This window comes from Taudactylus pleione, unplaced genomic scaffold (assembly GCF_031769625.1).
Source record: "Taudactylus pleione unplaced genomic scaffold, aTauple2 ptg000205l, whole genome shotgun sequence".
NCBI lineage: Eukaryota > Metazoa > Chordata > Amphibia > Anura > Myobatrachidae > Taudactylus > Taudactylus pleione.
The window spans coordinates 2,491,521-2,513,282 of record NW_028284607.1 but is presented as its reverse complement, the minus strand read 5'-3'; the positions used below and the strand labels follow the sequence as shown (position 1 = coordinate 2,513,282).

Genomic DNA, 21,762 nt, shown 5'->3' with positions numbered 1-21,762 from the left:
CGCACGACGGAGGGAGCTCCGTCGTGCGCATGCGCCAGACGCGACGAGCGAAGGAAAGTCCTTCGCTCGTTGTGTCCGATCAAAGGGGGCGTGCTGTCAATGTTGATTGACAGCACGCCCCCTTTGGTGGGCGTGACGGGGGCGTGCCTCCCTGACGGGGGCGTTCCCACGGGAACGCCTCCCATCAGAAGCCGGCCCACTGACATCACTAGTGATGTCAGTGGGAGTGATTTTGGCTCTGATAGAGCCAAAATCACTCCGGAGCTTGCGGTTGAAAACCTCAACCGCAGGCTCCGGCTCGCAATTTCGATGGTCGCGATGGTCTCGACCATCGCGGCCATCAAAAAGCACGCTCGTATAGCCTGTGGGTGGTGACCCACAGCTATACGAGCGTCCAGGAGGACGCTCCATGAAAATGGAGCCCGGCCCTCATTCAGAGCGTGCGCTCTGCTCAGAGCGTACGGCTCTGAATGAGGGCCATAGGGTACATTCATCTTCACAAGGATTGAAGAATTTTAAATGTAAAAGGTCAAATATTTCAGACAGGCAAAAAAAAAACAGAAGAGTTAAAACTGAGCAACCCCATCACATGCATTCACACCCCTAAGCCTAATCCACTTAATGATGGACCTGGTATGGTATACTCCCATTTTTCCAATACTGAATACATGAATGTCACATGAAAATTGGGACTGTTAGACAAGACAGCAGTACTTGAATACAGAACTTCAAGGGTAACAAAAATGTATATCCTGAATACACCTTAATCAGGGACTAGTTTCTATTATATAATCATTAAACTACAGCCAAACCAGGACAGTGCATTTACTGAGTCAGGCCTTGGTAGAGATACTTTAATTTAGAGTCAAACCGGTGCCGATCCTTCAGTATAGAGTCAGAGCTTGGTGCATATTCTTTACTGTACAGTCAGACCTTGGTGCAGATCCTTTACTGTAGAGTCAGACCTTGGTGCATATCCTTTACTGTGGAGTCAGACCTTGGTGCAGATACTTTACTGTAGAGTCAGACCTTGGTGCAGATCCTTTACTGTACAGTCAGACCTTGGTGCAGATCCTTTACTGTAGAGTCAGACCTTGGTGCATATCCTTTACTGTGGAGTCAGACCTTGGTGCAGATACTTTACTGTAAAGTCAGACCTTGGTGCAGATCCTTTACTGTAGAGTCAGACATTGGTGCAGATCCTTTACTGTAGAGTCAGACCTTGGTGCAGATGCTTTACTGCAGAGTCAGACATTGGTGCAGATGCTTTACTGCAGAGTCAGACATTGGTGCAGATCCTTTACTGTAGATTCAGCCCTTTGTGCAGATGCTTTGCTGTATATTCAGACCTTGGTGCAGATCCTTTACTGTAGAGTCTGACCTTGGTGCAGATCCTTTAGTGTAGAGTCAGATCTTGGTGCAGATTCTTTAGTGTAGAGTCAGACCTTGGTGCAGATCTTTTACTGTAGAGTCAGACCTTGATGCAGATCCTTTACTGTAGAGTCAGACCTTAATGCAGATCCTTTACTGTAGAGTCATATCTTGATGCAGATCCTTTACTGTAGAGTCATATCTTGATGCAGTTCATTTGTCCAATAAATCTAATTGAGAAATTCCAGAGCCCGAAGATAGCAGGTGCAGCAAGTCCTCTTAATCCATCAATATTTGAGTTGTTAAGCAAAATAGACACAAGGTTAATATCGGGGCATAGAGAGCAGTTGAGCAGCTAGCTGTAGCATCTCTGGAAGCCAACACCTGGCGACCCTTAAGAGACTGAGGTGGTCGGAAATTTTCTGTCATTTTTTGAAGAACCTCTCCTTGAGCAGTGAAATGAGCTGTATCTGTCAGGATTCGATGCTGCAAAGACAATAAAATATGCATTATCTGTGATGGACTTTTGTAGCTGATGTAAGCAGATCACCAACTGTTGAATTAGAACTGTAACAGAGTATGCAGTAAATCCTACAAACGCAAGTAACCTAACTTCCTGTGAGCACAATTACATTCTAATTATATTATATAATGGTGATTTACTGTAAACAATTTTATACTTCACAATAAAAGAAAATCCCCCACGAGTGAAGTAAATATACATTACACTGGGTTTCCTAAATGAATATCATGAGTACATACTGTATTGGCTTAATTAGCTACTTTTCATTAAAGAGAGAATGGGGGTGGGGGTATGGAAGGTATACTTTGCTATGTAGGTGTGCTCTGCACTATCCTTCTGATCATCCAAAACCTCAGACTGAGGTTGTGAATCTATATGAATATACCCCTTTAGACATAAAATGACAGAGCTGGACAAGAAAAAACTTTTATATATTGAATCATAATTGTAATTTGTTCCGTGAATATGGCAACTTTACTTTTTTCAATGTTATAAATAATATACAACTTACAAATTGCTTCTTGCATTCTGTCTAATGGTTTTACCCATACTTGCCAACTCTCCCTGATTGTCAGGGAGACTTCCTGAAATAGTAGCGATCTCCCTGACTTCCTGAAGAGTCTAACAATCTCCCTGATTGCACCTTATCCTCATTATGTAACTGATATATACTTGGAAAAAAAAGACATAAGAAATATATACATTCAAATAAGATCATCACCAGTGCTATTTTCTTGCATTGGTTATAAGGTACAATGATGCATCAGTTTATTTTTTTCCATCAACAAGTAGATCTTACTGAGCAACACCTTTACCTGTGCATGACTAATAGTGACTGGCTGCTCAAACACTGTCCAGATCACAGCCTCCGAGCAGTCAGGGGTTGTGAGAGAGCCCTGGTATCGATAATACTGAGACAACTTGTCATGGGGTGGGAGGAGGGTTTCCAAAGGAAATGCTGACATCAGCTCTATGTAATCTCCTGAAAAATAAATTGGGATAACAACAGAAACATGTACAGTAAGTGATATAATTAGTTTATAGATTGAACTAAGGGAACAAAATCTTCAGACAGACTGTTTGACTCTTAGGGGTATATTTACTAAAGTGCAGGTTTTTAGAAGTGGAGATCTTGGCCATAGCAACCAATCAGATTCTAGTTAAAATGTATCTAGCACCTTCTAGAAGATAATAGCTAGAATCTAATTGGTTGCTATGGGTAACATCTGCACTACTAAAAACATGTACTTTAGTAAATATACCCTTTTGGTGCTAATTAGAGCAAGATAATGTTTAATGCTCAGCAGGGAAACTAATATACAATTTTTTTAGATGCTACCTAACAACTCACACTCATTGTTTCTTATTTCTGAGCATGGTGCAGAGGGCAATGATGTGCTGTGATAAGGATTCAGTATGATTTACCGCCGGCCGACAGCGGATGCCCGGCAGGGGTGAAGATCCCGAACGCCCAAAGGTAAGTATAATCTAACCTAATTCTACCCCCTAACCCTAACCCTCCTTTAGGGGTGCCTAACCGTAACCTCCCCCCCAAGTGCCTAACCCTAACCCCCCTCTAAGTGCCTAAACCTAACCCCTCCTTCCCCGCAGCCTAACCCTAAGTCTCCCGGGGGGGGTGCCTAACCCTAACCTCCTCCCGGGGGTGCCTAACCCTAACCCCCCCCTTCCCCTAGCCTAACCCTAACCTCCTCCCGGGGGTGCCTAACCCTAACCCCCCCCTTCCCCTAGCCTAACCCTAACCTTCCGGGGAGGTTGCCTAACCATAATTCTCCCACGGGAGCCCCTAACCTAACCCTCCCCCCCGCGGCTGTTCGCGCCCGCCGCCCGGCTTTCCTTCGATCGGTAAGCCGGGTGTCGGCTCCTGGTGTAGGTCTAATGACAGGCGTCGGGATTTCGACACCTGTCATTAGACACTTGCCGAGATTAGACAGTCGGGAAGCCAGCAGTCGGGATTACATCCATCGGCTTCCCGACTGCTTCCCTGTGATAACTAAACAGATATCTGTTTTGACTGCCTTATGGGTCTCCTTTACAAACCAGACAGTATGACAAATTTCTATGAAAAAGCAAAGTTTTGCATTAACATTTTCACCTACTTTTGTAGAAATGAAGTATCGGGGCCATTCATTATAAAGGTAACGCAGGAGATATCACAGATATCCCCTGCTTACCTTTCTCTCCCAATGTGGCCCACTGTCCACATACACTAATAATATGGGGTCCTTCAGATGGTGTTTGCTCCCGCACCCTAGTCCCAGGTGTTATCCCTGGGTTGCAATCCCTATGCCCCTGTCTGGCTCATTCCGCCGGACACCGGGATTTTGTGCGCCTGCAAGAAGCCCAGTTCACGGAGGTGCACTAGCACTGCTGAATCTGACCCAGTAGTGCTATGTTTCTATGCTACGGAAGTAGCAGCGACAGCGATCGCAGAGACAGCTGATTTTGGATCAGCTGTCTCTGCCCTGTAGCTATGTTGAATGCTCCTGTGAATTCCTATACACCGAGTTGGCCCGGCCCCCCAATAACTAAAATAATGAATAGGCCCCATAGACTCATGTTACAGATTGTTACAGACAGACGTTTTTATACTTTTACATTGTGAATGTTCTAATGCTGTAAATTGCTACTAAACAGAATTGATGAACTCAATCAAGTGCAGCAAATATTATATTAATAATTTTTTTTTTACATTATTGTACATACTGACCTTCCAGTGACACATTCTTCATTGCTGAAACCAATGTGCTATAACTGGGGTTATCATTGTCTCCTACCTAAACACAAAGCAGCGTCATACACAATCCATAGAAACAACAAACAAGTATCTTTATACACAGACATTGGACATATATCTTACCGTGATCAGGATGCCTAGTACAGCCAAACCTTGGGAGTCCTTCTTGGCTTCAGCGATACTGTTGTATTTTTCATTCATGTGAACAATATGCAGCTGAGGGCAGAGAAACAGTGTCCAAAATGACTCCCTTTTTACCAAGACCCATTACCTTACATTAATTGGTAGTGTTGTGGACATACTTGTCAACTTACTGGCTGCCCCCTCTGGGAGGGGACAGCCAGGTCAGCTCAGCGGGGGGCGTCACAGCAAAATGAGTGGGCCACTACACAATGCTGTGATTACTGCCATTGTGAAACAGTGTGATGTGATTCAGCATGAATTGTGTTGTCAGCTGCCTGATAACACAATTCATGCTGATATTGGCAAACTCTAAAATAAAATCCTGTGTTTCATGTCAGTTTTATCGTCTCAGATGTTCCCTCTTTGTGTACACATTGTTTTGCTTCTAGTGGGTGTGGTGTGATTTGTCGGCAGTTATCATGTCGACAGTTATGGATGGTCATTCCCCGACCTACCCTATGGTTTTAATTCTCTTTACTATTTGACCATCGATTGTGGAAGTCTGTGTTATGACGTATCATTTGGGATTTGGGAATCTGATGTGCAATACTATAAGAACTGAACAAACTACTTAATATAGTGATATAGGGGCCTATTTTGAAACACGCAATTTATGTTCTAATCTATGTTTGGTGAAGAATTAACATACAGCTACACCACAGCTAAACTATTGGACTAATCAAATGGCTTTTCGTTGTTAACCATTTATTATCCACATAGTGTTACACGCTACACCAATTGTATTGATTTGTACAATATAATGAATTAAACTGAATAGCTTTTGGCTGGCAATTATTTACTTACCCACCTTGTGTTACACGTTGAATTAACAACATAATTAATGAATGTACGTGTAACAAATTAGGTGTGCTCATGCAACACTGTTTGAACACTGTATTTTATACAATAAATGGACTATCCATCGTGATAGCCCTACATTTATGGTTACTGCTCTGACCAGGTGCTGCTGCAACCCATTGTTATTATACCTACAGCCATACATCACATGATTGCCCAATCTCGTCTGATCTTGGCAGCTAACCAGTGATAGGCCTGGCTAGTACTTGGATGGGAGACCTCCTGGGAATACCAGGTGCTGTAGGTCAAAAGAGGCTGATTGGGATTAGACACGCACAGGTAGAGCAGCAAAACCTAATATGTGTTTAACTATACTTGTTCATCAATTGATATATTTCAATCATATACCCAGTGACATGGAGATTTAACTAAATATTTTGCCGCTTTTTTACTCAATCATGATCACAGCAGATGATTATTATATATCATCTGTGTATTGTGGATAGGATGTACGGTGCCTTATTATTTTATTGACGAATATTAAGAGTTATATTTTATAAACATACATAACCATTCATAAGAGTGCCCCAGTGACTAGCTCTACTTTCCTCTCTGCTTTTATACATATACAATTGGGCTTTGGGAGCACCACCAACAATATTTAATGATGTAATTTGTACACTAATAATAAATGGTTGGTACATTTATGAGCTGAAATTGTTCTGTGCGGAATCCTCTTTCTTTTTTGTAAATATCTCATAAATACAGATGATACAGGTTTAATATCTACAAATATAGAAATGAGATGGAGATTTAAATACTTCACAAATAGATGATTTAGCTAAATTGCTATTTTTTTCTCAGTTCTGTTTCCTAACTTGCTCTGTCCCTTTTTAAGATACTGCAGGTCTCACCTAGCCTGGCTCTGCTATTGTTTCCCTGTTTGCCATCCCTTCCCCCACATGCAGCACAATAGCACAAATGCTGGGCACTAAGGTTACACTGCAACCTGCATGTGATAGTGGACACATTTTTCAATGTTATGTCTAGCTCCAAAACAGTGATAGGATCTTCACCAGGCAAGTTGGTAACTATCTGTTGTTGTCTTCAAACCCCAATTAGCCAGACTCCCTCCCATTTATGTGACCACATTGGTCTGTGATCTCATCACTCAGCTCCTGTGCAGGATCACAGCATGGGTGGAAAGTCTCACTGATTACCATTTTTACTGGTACAGCAAGCAGAATTGCAATTTTGCACCCATGGCACGTATTTTGTAATCATGGCCCTTTGCAAAATATGAGGCCAAACCCCATACCATTCTGCTTTTTCTCCATTTTATATCAGTAAGGGCTATGGCAGTTATAGTATAATAGAAAAGGGGAGATTTATCAAATCTTGGAAGAGATAAAGTAACAAAACAATTAGCTTCTAACTGTAATTTTACAGGCTGTGCTTGAAAAATGACAGATAGAAAATTGATTGGGTTCTATGAGCAACTTCTCCACTTTATCTCACAACAAGATTTTGATAAATAAATCCCCCCCATAATGTGTAAAGCTGGGTACGCAATGGCCGATATATTCAATTGTTCAATTGAACAGCTGATATATCGTGGGTGCATCGGCTAGTGTGTACAGAAGATATGTCTGTGAACGACGATGTATACTTGCTGCAGAGGCCACGAGGGGGGGGGGCGCGACGCGATCTCCGGCCAGCGGGTCCTGCGGCCAGATGATGGTTTCTCAGTGTGTATGAATAACCATCATCTGCAGATCAGTCGATCTGCAGATATATATTTTATGTGTGTATTGTTTCTTTTAATACATGCCCCATCTCCTGCCAGATATTTATTTTGCAATATGATATTGTGCAACATTCCTAACTTACAGTATGTTGTCTTTGGGGGGTACTTGCTAAGCAATGAGGGTACACATTATAAAACTCCTGTTCTATCAAATCGATAACTATGTTATGTGATGAATTATATTAGCACTATATATTACCATACTGCTGGTAAACTATGCTACCAATATGAGATGACTGAGCAGAATGGAAAGGGAAGCAAGGGTAGAGAAAGGTACCTCAAGTGAGAACTGCTTCCCATCCACTGTATGTTCTGATCCATCCTTAGTGGGACTTCCCCAGTGAAAGTGAAATTGTAAAGCCTTGTATGTGTTGGGGAGTCCTGCTCCACTGATACTAATGTCCCCTGAGAGACTCAGCAAAACTGCAGAGTAATAGACAAGGCAGGGTAGTCGGTACACATATAATTTTAGACCATTATTACTGAATGACTGAAGCAAGATGTCAGTACAAGAAAGAAAAGAGAATTTGCGGATAGGTTACACTTACTATGTATTTGGCTGAAGACTTATTGTGCAATGACTTGCTACTAAGGCCTAAATGTAATAGGCTCTCATTTGCTGGTACCAGGATGATTACCGTTATATAGCCAATAGGTTTAAAGTGTCATTTTTTGCCTTAAAACTAATTACTATATCTTTAGAATCGCTCCAGTACCAGCATATTGGAGCCTTTTACAATTGGGCCTAAATTTTTCTTGTCTACTTCTCAAAGAGTAGAATTAACAATAGCAAATTATCTCAGAGAAAGTGCTTCACCTGAGTGTCCATCATTCATGAGCTTCCATCGGCCAGGAGGAGCGAGATCATAGCCCTGGAAAGTGATGTCGCTTAAGTGGCTGTCTTTCTTTACTTTGGCTTTTTCAATGTTAATAGGTGACTGATGTTCACCCCCACAGTTATGATTGATGTCCTTCCAGTGCTCAGGACCTGACCCCAATGAAGAAAAAAGGATATGTATTATTGATATGTGAAGTTATCCATTGCCAGTTAGAGACTATTATTTTTAGATGTATCCTGCCTTAGATGTATCCTGCCTTAGATGTATCCTGCCTTAGATGTATCCTGCCTTATGCTGGGCATACACAGACAGATAAAATGTCTGTCAGACCGACAGACATTTTATCTGGCAGCCTACCAGCCGCAGATGTCGCTGGCATATACTGTGAGATTTTTCTCACAGTGTATCAGCCCGACATCTGTGCTCCGCCCCCGGGGGAGGAGACATTTCCCTGTTCCTTCCGTAGGAAGGAACACAGGTAATGTCTGTCTGTCGGCCGCGGCTGGGCCAACACTGCCTGATGCGGCCGACAGTGCTGGACAATCCGGCATGCCCGACCGAGCAATATTTAACCCTCGGTCGCCCCCCACATGCTACAATTATCGGGGCGATCCGCCGATATCAGGCGGATCGCCCTGATAATTGTAGCGTGTATGGTCAGCATTAGATGTACCCTGCCTTAGATATACCCTGCCTTAGTTTAAATTCAAACTCTCCCTAATTTAACCAGTAAAAACTCTACCTATTGTGTATCACCCAGTAATTGAAAATTAAAGAGAAGGACAAAAGAAGTCATGCCCCCAATATGTCCACCATACCTAAATTTGCAGAGGACAAGGATCTTAGAAAATAGAACTAGTAGAAGATATGCTTATAGATAATAAGATTCCTGTGCTCAAATAAAAATAAGATGTATCTTGGTCCAGTGGCTTGAGCCTGACATGACCATGCTGATATATGGCACATAGTTCTTGGGATTGGCACTTAAGTGAAGGCATCCATGGTGTGTCTTATGGCAGGTGTTTCCTGACATAATAGCTAGAAAGGAATTAGTCACCATAGGAAGCCATCTTTGGGGTAGCAGTTAAAGTCGACATTATTCCATTCTGGTTTCCATTCACCAAAAGTTTGGGGTTATTAAGTTACTCTTCTGTCAGCCATGTTTGTCAGTACATTACTCACCACATTTTGGGTTCTGGGAGGTATAACACCATTGACCTGTTAAAAAATTGACAAATATATTTTAAATCTTAAATGTATAAAGCATTGTATTATTAGAATGAGCAAAACATAAACTAATTTGTCATTTAAAGCTACTTAATTCCATGACAAGAATGGAAACATATGCTGGAACATGCGACAGAAGGCTTTGTGGTGCGTTGTAGTGCTGCCACTGCTGAGCAAAATGTGGCTCACATGTCTGAGAGACATTTGTTATAAACGACAGATTCATTAACACCTGAGTGGGCAATATTTGGTATCACACCCGCAGAAACCAAAGTACCAAGAGGAGGTAAAAAGTTGTTAGTTATTGTATCAGCAATAGCAAAGAAATGTATCTTACAAGTGTGGCTACAGACTACGGCACCTACATTAACAATGTTTCAGGGAAACTTTTCCATATATTCCGTATGGAGTGGTTGGAAGCCTTATTGCAAAAGGAAAAGTTTACAGAATTCTTTTTTGCCACTTGGGAAAGTTACATTGAAACATTGTCACATTCATTCAAAGAACAATTGGGGAAGTGTTTTAGAAATACAATCTGGTATGAAACACATATATGTGCAGGAGATCCTCCAATAGTATTTTAAAATATTTGGTAAAATTATTGAGAAGTTTTAGGACGATGTTGAGAACCCGGGCTCAAACAATGTGTATATGCTCGCATTATTTCTATCTACATTATTTTGTGCATAATTTTGCATTAATATGTTGATGATGAAACTTGTAGATTATACATGTTAATATTTTTGTCAATGTTATGGTATAACCCAAGTGTATCTGTGCACTTGTTGTACTATTGTAGTTACGATTATGTTTGTTATGCTTCAATAACGAAACAATTATAAAACAAAAAAACGACAGATTCTTGAACCTTTATATAGATATTCTACCAGTGTCCACCAAAACCCAATTCCAGAAGGGTCTTTAGCAATCCACATGAGCTAGGAATGCAAGTGGAGGACCCCCTATTCAGCAAACTTTAGATCATAATGTCATCCTATCTTAAATATATCTCAGATAGGTATAAAGTGATGCTGAATGGACTCTTACCACCTCTAAGTATGTCATTTCTGTGACACATGATACAAGTGAAATGAACAGTGCATTCTTTTGAATGACTCATTTAATGTATACAACTGTGATACTCCTGGCTCTGACATGAGCCAATGGACATTGCAATATAGGAGACTTCCATTAGGTGGAGCCATTACACTCCAATACTGAGACAAGTCAGCAACAGGACAGTGAATCTGTGGATGAACATGCAGGGTGAGATGCCGCAGGTCTGTGAGAGACAAGAGACTGGGCAAAGCGTTCGAAATTCCAATAGTGCAGAAAAGTTGTGGGTCCATAAAAGTAACTTGTGTGCAAAATTTCAGCTTGGTCAGATAATTTTTACTATCCCCAGCGGACGCTTGAAGTTTTAGAAATTAGACACAAATTAGGATATTTTGTAATCTAGTGAAGGCACGGTTTTGGGGCACATATTTTAGCAATTAAGTTTTTTGCTGAAAACACTTCAGTTGAACTCAGTTTGATACACACCTTCGGGGTAGATGTTCAAGAGGGGGTTTGTGCACCCCCCCAACAAAAAGGTAAAAAATTTGAAATTCTCCATGAAATGCCATCTTTGACGCATGTGCTCCTGAGATCGACTGGCACTATTTTCAGGTATTCTGACTTATAAACTATTATTTTCTAGGATTTAGGGAGTAAGGATGGACATCGGAAGCCCACTATCAATTGATGACTGGACTTCCACCATTGAAACTTTTGATGCAATGTTAACTAACCATCACATCAAAAGTATTCAAAGGTAAAAACTATTTATATTATTTGGGCAAGTGCAAAAAACCCTCCAGTGCAGTTAGCAGGTGATGGGATCGGGGCATGGCTAGGGGCGGGACCTGATGCAACATAAATACCGTGTCCTCTTTAGTGTAGCTAGCAGTGCTGCTGTGCTGTGGGGACTGGAGGGTACACTATATTTACATATACAGTCCAGCTCCAGAGTCCATCACGCCCAGTATTGGTGGGGAGGCCACTGAAGTGAGTCCAGTGTGTTACAGCCAGGCAGTGAGGAGCAGAGACACAGCTGACACTGACAGTGTGAAAGTGTGTCTCTGTGCTGTGTGAGTGACTGCTGCTGGGCAAGGGCTGCCGTCTGATTGGCTCTCTGAGACGGTTTTGGTTTTCACTTTGGAGCAATCAATAACTGATGAGGTGTCATTGGGAGTGATGAGATCTAAGTCCTTCAAAACTGCAGCACATACTGGTGATTTAGCTCCTGGTCCTTCGCCGTATTCATCTGTTCTTCAACCTCCACGTGCACATTCTTCTAATGAATCTAAAAGTGATTCAGACACCAGCGAATATGATTTTAAGTAATTAAAGCTTGAAAGCTCCTCATCGCATATGCGCATTAGTCTTCCAAACACTGCTCTCGTTAGTGGTCAATATGGTATGTCAGATAGGGAAACTGCTGCCATATCCCAATTACACCGCATCAGTCATTGATCACTCCAAAGTGAAAACTTCAAAACTGTCTCAGAGAGCCAAATACTATTGATAATGGACAATAGTGGAAATAAAAGTGAAGGTGGATCTTTTTTTCTAATTGCAAATTATTTTACATTTAGCCTCTTTTAATATGTCTTTAATTGTGTATGACATGAAAGTTACAAAACCCTTTCCATTACCTTATTAACTCCTGTCTTGACTACTGCAACTTTCTTCTATTTAGGCTTCACCTCACCAGTCTATTATCACTTCACACCACCAGAAACGCCAAAAGTGTCTGGTCTCCATCTATTTATGCATCACAGGCACTGCAAGGTTCACCTCAATTAACCTTGCGGTTATCATAACAGCATTTCCCACCATAGACTTCAATGGCGCTTTCCCACCATTGAAGTCTATGGGGGAAAGTGTGACAGACTGATCACTCCGAGCCAATCAGCAGGCAGATCCTTCAGAGGTGCCCGCTGAATGACTGGTGGGTCCTGTAATGACAGGAGTTACACGGGTCACGGTCAGTCACGCCTTGGAAGCGTATGTGTCTGACCTGGGTTCGTGTGCCCGTTTTTTTTGGTTTTAAACTCTTGGATGCCTATTTGGAACTAAGAGGATGCGATCTACACTAGCAATAGGTGATAATGGATTTTTTTATTTTTACAGGTGCCGTGGATTCTACTGGATAAGTGGATGTGAATGACTACAGGGATTCTAGATAAGAATCCATGAGTGTGAGTGTGCATGTATATTTAAATCAAATAAAAAAATGTCATTCACGGTATGTGAGTCGTCTTTATTTTACTATTTCTTTTGTAGGTGAACGCGGGCCCTTAAAGCCCCGCATGCTGGTACTTGTGATTCTTCAAGTACAAGCATGTGGGGGAGGCTTGCTTGGAACTTTAGTTCTCCAGAAAAAGACCATATTGATAATTCTCTTGTTTAACCATACATTTACACTATCAACCTGGTACCCACCGGTCAGTGGTGCCGGGGATAGCCCCGATCTATCAGCCCAGACCTGGGGTGCCCTGGAGAGGGGGAGCCCCTTTATTTAGGGTTCCTTACCAACCCAGGGATCCCCGGCCTGGGCTGACTAGTGGTCAGGTGTAATGTTTTGGCCAGGGGACTGGTGAATGGGTTCTACGACTGTGGCATTACACCCCTGCTAGAAAGAGTCTGGTGCTGTGTATTTCCACAACCAGGACCGGCTTAACAAAGCCTTGTGCTGGTTCATAAAATACAGGGGACCCCTACTAATTTTGTCATTTAGTCCCCTGTATTATAAGAACAAGGACAGGCTCAACAGAGCCTGGCGCTGATTCTTAAAATACAGGAGAGCCCTCCGCGTTTTTTCCCCTGTACTTTAAGGTTTGTGCATGGATCTGCAGCGTCAGTGCAGTACATTTGAAGACAGCAACGTTTCTCCTTCAGCACTGAGCAGTCATAGTGCCAGTGATTTGCCAGCTCTGTTGAATACTACTTACCAGAGAGCCACCATTAAGGTGCATGCTCAGCTGTGTCCCAAGGACCATTTCACTACTACAGCTGAATAGTTGGGATTGCCAATTGAAAAGCAGTCTGTCTGTATAGTATCTACAGCCCTTCATTTTTCAGTTGGGATTCCCTCATTACTCAAACAATATCCCACTGTTTCAGGACAATTGTGCTCACTGTGGACCACCTAAATCATTTACCACTGATTGAATTCTGGATCATTTTGAGCATGTACCAAGGGTTCAAATGTATTAATGGTTAAATGTTTTACTATAGCCCAGAGGTTCCCAAACGTGATCCTCAAGGCTCCCCAACAGTTCAGGTTTTACAGATATCCATGGTTGAGCACATGTGGTTAAATCAAATTGACTGAGGTACTAATTAAGTCACCTGTGCTCAGCCATGGCTGTCTCTAAAGCCTGAACTGTTGGGGAGCCTTGAGGACTGCATTTGGGAACCTCTGCTATAGCCTATTTTACTGAAAAGCTCTGGTTCCTACCAGCTAACAAACCATCCGATTAGATCCTATTGTATCAGCTTTGTATTCACACTCTCTCTCTCTCACTCTATACTTCTTATGTGATGTCTGCACCTTCTCTGTCAACCTTGCCTACTTTTGTTCTATTTCTATGTAGAATTTATATGAATTTATTATACAGCTGTCACGTGCTGCAGAGTTTTATGGTGCCTTATCTGTAAATGATGATGACGATGATTGAACATAATTTGGCCATTGTAATATTGGAGTCTTTTGATAACAGTTTACTTTAGCAATGTGACAGTTCCCTTTTACACTACCTATAGCAATTGCCAAAGTTTTGAGAATGACACAAGTATTAGTTTTCACAAAGTCTGCTGCTTCAGTTTTTATGATGGCAATTTGCATATACTCCAGAATGTCATAAAGAGAGATCAGATAAATTGCAATTAATTGCAAAGTCCCTCTTTGCCATGACAATGAACTTAGGAGCTCATTCAGACCCACTCACTAGGCTGCGCTCTCTTGCAGCTGTTAGGAAGCGGATATGCAAATGCCTTGATCGCACGGCCAGGCTAAAGAACGCCCTCTATGTCTTAGCCATTGCAGAGTGATCGCACGCCGGTGCAATGACTCCCACTTTTCTTTCTAAGCACACATCATCTCCAGGAAGTGTATGATTAATCGGTAACATCGAGAGCCATCAGAGCTGCTCGCAGCCCTTGAGGTAGACCCTACCCCGCCACAAGCACTGTGTTCACTGCAGGCTGAAGTACAACCAGGTGACATGTACGACACTTCCATGCTAATTATACACACCCAAAGAACACTGTTTTGACACTCAGACACGCCTGCATTCCCACTCCCCCGTTCTCCAGGACCTTCCCCTGTTACTAACCACAAATGGCATTGTCACTCAAAGTAGCGCTCAGTCTGAGTGCATGATTCCCAATTGCAGTGGCTGGCTCATGCACGCGCACTGCGATGCATGCACAGATGGGCGACTATCAGCCATAGCGTGCGATTGTAGCTTAGCGAGCGGGTCTGAATCACCCCCTTAATCCCAAAAACAACATTTCCATTGCATTTCAGCCTTGCCACAAAAGGACCAGCTGACATCATGTCAGTGATTCTCACAGGTGAGAGTGTTGACGAGGACAAGGCTGGAGATCACTCTGTCATGCTGTTTGACTTAGAATAACAGACTGGAAGCTTTAAAAGGAGGGTGGAGTTTGAGATCATTGTTCTTCCTCTGTTCCCCTTGGTTACCTGCAAGGAAACACTTGCAGTCATCATTGCTTTGCACAAAAAGGGCTTCACAGGCAAGGATATTGCTGCTAGTAATATTGCACCTAAATCAACCATTTATCGGATCATCAAGAACTTCAAGGAGAGAGGTTCAATAGTTGTGAAGAAGGCTTCAGGGTGCCCAAGAACATCCAGCAAGTGCCAGGACCGTCTCCTAAAGTTGATTCAGCTGCGGGATTGGGGCACCACCAGTGCAGAGCTTGCTCATGAAAGGCAGTAGGCATGTGTGAGTGCATCTTCATGCACAGTGAGGCAAAGACTTTTGGAGGATGGTCTGGTGTCAAGAAGGGCAGCAAAGAAGCCACTTCTCTAAAAGGAAAAACATCAGAGACAGACTGATATTCTGCAAAAGGTACAGGGATTGGACTGCTGAGGACTAGGGTAAAGTTATTTTCTCTGATGAATCCCCTTTCAGATTGTTTGGGGCATTTCGAAAAATGCTTGTCCGGAGAAGGAAAGGTGAGCGCTACCATCAGTCCTGCATCATGCCAATAATAAAGCATCCTGAGACAATTCATGTGTGGGGTTGCTTCTCAGCCAAGGGAGTGGGCTCACTTACAATTTTGCCTAAGAACACAGCCATGAATAAAGAATGGTACCAAAACATCCTCCAAGAGCAACTTCTCCCAACCATCTAAGAATAGTTTGGTGACAAACAATGCCTTTTCTAGCATAATGAAGCACCTTGCCATAAGGCAAAAGTGATAACTAAGTGACTCGGGGAACAAAACATCGAAATTTTGGGTCCATGACCAGGAAACTCCCAAGACCTTAATCCCATTGAGAACGTGTGGTCAATCCTCAAGAGGTGGGTGGATAAACAAATACGCACAAATTCTGATAAACTCCAAGCATTGATTAGGCAAGAATGGGCGGCCATCAGTCAGTATGTGGCCCCGAAGTTGATTGACAGCACGCCACGGCGACTTGCAGAGGTCTTGAAAAAGAAGGGTCAACACTGCAAATATTGGTTATCGGTATGATTTACCGCCAGCCGCAAGGTACAAATCCCGTCATCGGAAGCCCGGCAGGGGTGAAGATCCCGACAGCTAAAAAAAGGTAAGTACATCTAACCCTCTCCCCCCCTAACCCTCCTTTAGGGGTGCCTAAACCTAACCTCCCCCCAGTGCCTAACCCTCCTCTAAGTGCCTAAACCTAACCCCCCCTTACCCGCTGCCTAAACCTAAGTCTCATGGGGGGGGTGCCTAACCCTAACCTCCCCTTTCCCCTAGCCTAACCCTAACCTCCCGGGGGGGTGCCTAACCCTAACCCCCCTGTCCCCTAGCCGAACCTTAACCTCCCAGGGGGGTGCCTAGCCCTAAGACCCCCCAGGAGCCCCTAACCTAACCCTCCCCCCTCCGCAGCTGTCCGCACCCGGCTTACCTTCGATCAGTAAGCCAGGTGTCAGGCTCCCAGTGTAGGTCTAATGACAGGCGTCGGGATCTCGATGCCTGTCATTTAACTCTTGCTGGGATTAGACAGTCGGGAAGCCGGCGGTCGGGATTCTGTCCGTCGGCTTCCCGACTGCATCCCAAATATTGACTCTTTGCATAAACTTTATGTAATTTTCAATAAAAGCCTTTGACATTTATGAAATGCTTGTAATTTTATTTCAGTATACCATAGTTACATCTGACAAAAAGGTCTAAAACACTTGTCAGGGTAACTGCAGTCCACAGGACTTCTACCTTCGATGTGCTCAGGATCAGCAGAAGCTTACAACACTTAGCATAGCAGCAGACAACCGGTTGGAGAACAAATAAGGGCCCTGATTCAGAGCCGGACGCTCTGACCAGAGCGCTCGCTCTGAATCAGGGCCCTCCTCCATTAAAATGGAGCGTCCTCCTGGACGCTCGTATAGCTGTGGGTCACCACCCACAGCATATACGAGCGTCCAACAAGATGGTTGCGATGGTCTTGGCCATCGCGACCATCAGACTTGCGAGTGAAACCCTGTGGTCGGGTTTCTCAACCACAAGCCCTGGAGTGATTTTGGCTCTATCAGAGCCAAAATCACTCCCACTGACATCACTAGTGATGTCAGTGGGGCCGGCTTCAGACGGTAGGCGTTCCCATGGGAACGCCTCCGTCTGGCAGGCACGCCCCCGGCATGCCCACCAAAGGGGGCGTGCTGTCAATCAACATCGACAGCACGCCCCCTTTGGTGCGAGACCCGGAGCGATGGAAAGTCCTTCGCTCGCCGGGTCTCGCACATGCGCACGACGGAGCTCCCTCCAGTGGGGAACATCGACCCACTTGCGAGCGTACTGCCGCTCGCGAGTGGGTCTGAATGACCCCCAAGACTCAGACAACGTTGTGGGTACAACGCAGCACTGAGCAGACTGTTCTAAAGGTCTATCTCAGTGTGCCTTTATTTATACCAAACTCAAACAAGGTATGGTGGCTTTAGCGTACACAAAAACACCAACTGGACATAGAGATAAGATAAACATATGGGCATCATGATGCATGTTCTAACTTCTTGAAATGTTCTTCTCGCCTGCCTTCTGGTCATCTTATTTTGCTTAGTCATGCCTGGACATCACTTCTGGTCATCTTCTTTAGCTTAGTCATCTCAGACTGTCTAAGGTCTCCACCCCTGCTTATCTCTACATCAGGTGTTCTTGTTTTTCTTAATTTCAGACTTAAGCAGTTTCTTATTTCTTTCTTAAAGGAACATACACTAGAACATTTAATAAACTTATATCAAAGCCCCATACCCTCACACACTAAAGCAGCAAACTTTGTAAAAAACAATACTTGTGTCATTCTCAAAACTTTTGGCCATGGCTGTATATACAGAGAAACAGTAATGCTAATGTAATAAAAGGTAACAATAGAACATGTGGCGTGACCAACAACAACCAGATATCAGTCAGAATTGTTAAAAGTTGATGTCTGATTGTTATAAGCTACTAATTTTTCCATATGCAAATTGATATTAGTTTGTTTTATTTTGTTCTATGAAGAGAGTTTTTCAAAAATAAATGCATAACAGCATAAGTGAAGTGACCCATGGAAAGCTATACTGACATTTGATCAGAGCTAATTCTTGTTGGTTGCATAGGTTTATTGCAGATTTGGACCTATCTTCGCAAAGAAACTCTATTAACATATTAGTATGTTTTCTTTGATTTTGGATGATGATGATTTCTTCCATCATCGAGTTGGTATATATAAAGTTTGTTTTCATGTAACAGCTATAGGCAAACGTACTAGACATTATATATCGTTGTATATTTTTATACCATATGTGTACAATGCACCACATCGCATTACAAAAGAATAAAACAAGGCTCCTGGAGAAACTGAAAATACCAGTTCACCTTCTTACCATAGGTACATATGGGGGTCAAACACCTGCATGTTCATTTACAAGACAAATCTAAGCATTGTCTTTATTTTAAGAAGTCATTGGGCTATAACAACTAAATTAGGCAAAATTTGTAAAACACTTTTCCATGGTAATACTCATTATATTCAAGCTTTTAGCATGCTCCCACAAAATGTGTTTGCCTATTTGTTCTGTTTATTTTGATACCTGTGTAATGTGTCATTTCCTCTAATGCAGGCTAAGTTAGAGGGGCTAGAAAGGAGTGTATAAGAGATTTAACAATTAAGAAATACAGTTAAAGATGGCATTTTAATTGTTTGTTATACTATATTATGTTATACTATGCTTTGCTGTTGAGAACTGAATTAGTTTAAAATAACAACTTTCAACTTGCAGTGAAATGTTTATTACCAGCGGTGGCTCCTACCTGCTATTCCCTGGGGGTCTGCTGTCTAGTCTCTCTGCCGCTCTGAAATGCAAAGCTTGTGCGCATGCGCAGTATCGCGATCCGCATGTGTGAACAAAATAATAAGCAGACCTGGCTTCTAGGGACTGCATCGACTACAGCCCCGAGAATCCAGATAGGGCTGTAGTTACAGCAGGGTAGTGGTTTCACATTGGAAGCACTCTCTTTGTTAATTGCATCCCCCTGGAACTGCTTGTCCAGCTACAATTAGCAGGGAGCTCATTATTCCTTGTGGGTGGTGAATTTTATTGGGGGATGGAGAAGGAGGTAAAATCCACCATTGTTTACTACTTGTATTATTATCTTCCTCTTTTTATAAAATGAAAATATATTAATAAGAGATCTACATTTAGGAAATCAGGATACAAACAACATTCAATAACATGAAATTAGGGGTAAAGTTGGCCCTGCCCAAATGATTTTATAATCTAAGCGGTGTCAGACTGGAGCATGAAGGGCCCACCAAGAAATGCAGTGGTAGGGGCCCAAGCTTAAGGTTTGTATGGCCAGCCACCAGAGGGGATATGGCCAGGCACAATAGAGGTACTTGGCCAAATATTAGAGAGGACATGCAAAGAACAGGGCCCCTTTGTAAAGGAGGGGACAGAGGTGTGTTAGGACCACCCACTTTGAATGGCAGTAGGACTAATGTAGTTTCCATAGAAACAAACCAAGCACCCAAGTTCATCCATGAACCTGCTGCATCAAATTCCTGACCCCTAGAGGAGGGGGTGAGGCCCACTGAGGATTTCCCCTGTGCACCTGTGGGCCAGTCCAACTCTGAATTTAAGAGAAGTAAGAGATGAACACATGATACAGAAGGTTGTGTATTACAATTGTTGCTGCTGGTAAGGAAAGTGTGTTTTGCTAAAGTAAGCCAGAAGCATTATTAGTCACCATTAATAAAGCAGCAATTGGTGACTACTGGTGATGTGGTCTGTTTGGAAAAAGTAGAAGGTAGAGACAGCACATGTAATTACTGAACTAAATTAAATAAATTTGATTTTCCGCATAGAAATTATATATTTTATAGCAATTATAAATTATTACGGTGCAGATACACGGATACAACACATTGATTATATATATATATATATATATATATATATATATATATACACACACACACACCGGTAATTTAAATAATTAAATGTAATTAATGTAATGTAATATGAAATCGCCTCAAGCCAATAAATATTAAAATACTAATTCCTAATATATTAGTATTGATAATTAACATTATTGTATCAATAATGGTAATACTAAAAAAAAAAATTAAATTAAGAACTCCAGTACTACTTTAGATGTTAATGTACATCCTGTCCATTCAAACTGTATTTTTTTATTATACTGATATGTATTTAACAAACTATAACATTAATGAAAGAATGATGCCCAAAATATTCTGTGTTTGGCCTTGTGATAGCCCCCTTTCTAGTGCACATTTAATATTAGAAGCTACACCACCAAAATTCTGTGTTTGCCTAGTATTGAGCATTTTCATAATAAGGCTATACAATAACTAACAACTGAAAATGTGTAATAACCTATAGAAATATATTGCCTTAATCAATCTAGTAAAGATGTAACAATGAAAACAAATCTGTTATCAGTTGCTATGGGTTTTTCCACTTTTGCACTTTGTTGTTAATTACAGTGACTCCCATTTCTAGGCTATGTATGGTATATAGAGATTAGGGACGGTAAGTAGAGGAGTAACAACTCTATACAGTGTGTATATATACATTTTTGTTACTTCTGTACTTTTGTGTAATTGCATCAGCACATTGTTAGATTTCTACTGACCTTGCTGTTGGATGACAACTTTATTTCATTGTTACTGAAGGTCAGAAAATGTATTTAGCCTGGCAACCATATTTACCATAAATACTTTTGTTATAAATTAGTATTGTGAATACATTGCAAATAATTTTAAATCAAATTAAATAACTCTCAATTTCTGCATTTCAGGAAGGGGGAGAGGGTTGTTGGGTCACTATTACACTTATTAGTGCTTTTAATTATAGCTGCTAATTTCACTGAACCTTAGAAGACAAAATACCTAGAATAAAATTCTTATGGCAGTTAATAAAACAAAGCTGTTTTAGTGCAACAGAAAACTTTTTCCTTATGCATAAACATTGTATTGGTATATATGTTCTAGACGTATGACAACGTCTTTGGAAATATACAGAAAAACCACCTGAAATTGATGGACCTGGCAGTGCCCAGTTTGTACATTCACTAATATAGAAACGTAACAGTGGTAGCATATCCTCACCTCCTCCAGATACCTGTATAATTAAGGGAACTGTGATTAAAGTCCCACAGAGCTGGAATATATTCATGTTGAAGCTGTACTCTGAAAGACTACACCACAGAGTCCCACTACTGGTCGCTCACTTCTCACAGACCCAGCAGGATTGCCCTTAGACCCATTCAGCTCCACATTGATATATATATAAGGATCAGGCTAAAGGTTTTTCATTAACTCTTTCCCACCTGTGTGGTGGGCAGAACACTCTGTATGACTCCTCCTGGGATACTGAGGTAAATCTCTTCCTGCTACAGAGAGACTGACAGAATAAGCTAAATATGTCAATGAGTAACAGGTATTAATTCTCAGTCTGGTCAGTTCTGTAAAGCGGCTTGTAGGGCCTGGTCTATA

At 42.0% G+C, this 21,762-nt stretch overlaps 1 protein-coding gene and 1 pseudogene across 1 annotated transcript; one reads left to right on the top strand and one right to left on the bottom strand.

Annotated features, from left to right (window-relative positions):
- Positions 1-1,322: 1,322 nt before the first annotated feature.
- On the bottom strand, positions 1,323-21,443 carry LOC148517954 (carbonic anhydrase 15-like). Its single transcript, XM_088477950.1, has 8 exons — positions 21,376-21,443; positions 9,459-9,494; positions 8,255-8,425; positions 7,715-7,860; positions 4,773-4,865; positions 4,623-4,689; positions 2,710-2,876; positions 1,323-1,857 (listed from the first exon to the last, which is right to left on the bottom strand). The coding sequence occupies exons 1-8, from the start codon at positions 21,440-21,442 to the stop codon at positions 1,651-1,653; spliced, it is 954 nt and encodes a 317-aa protein (XP_088334076.1). The 5' UTR covers position 21,443; the 3' UTR covers positions 1,323-1,650.
- On the top strand, positions 5,820-5,937 carry LOC148517955 (5S ribosomal RNA; annotated as a pseudogene).
- Positions 21,444-21,762: the final 319 nt, after the last annotated feature.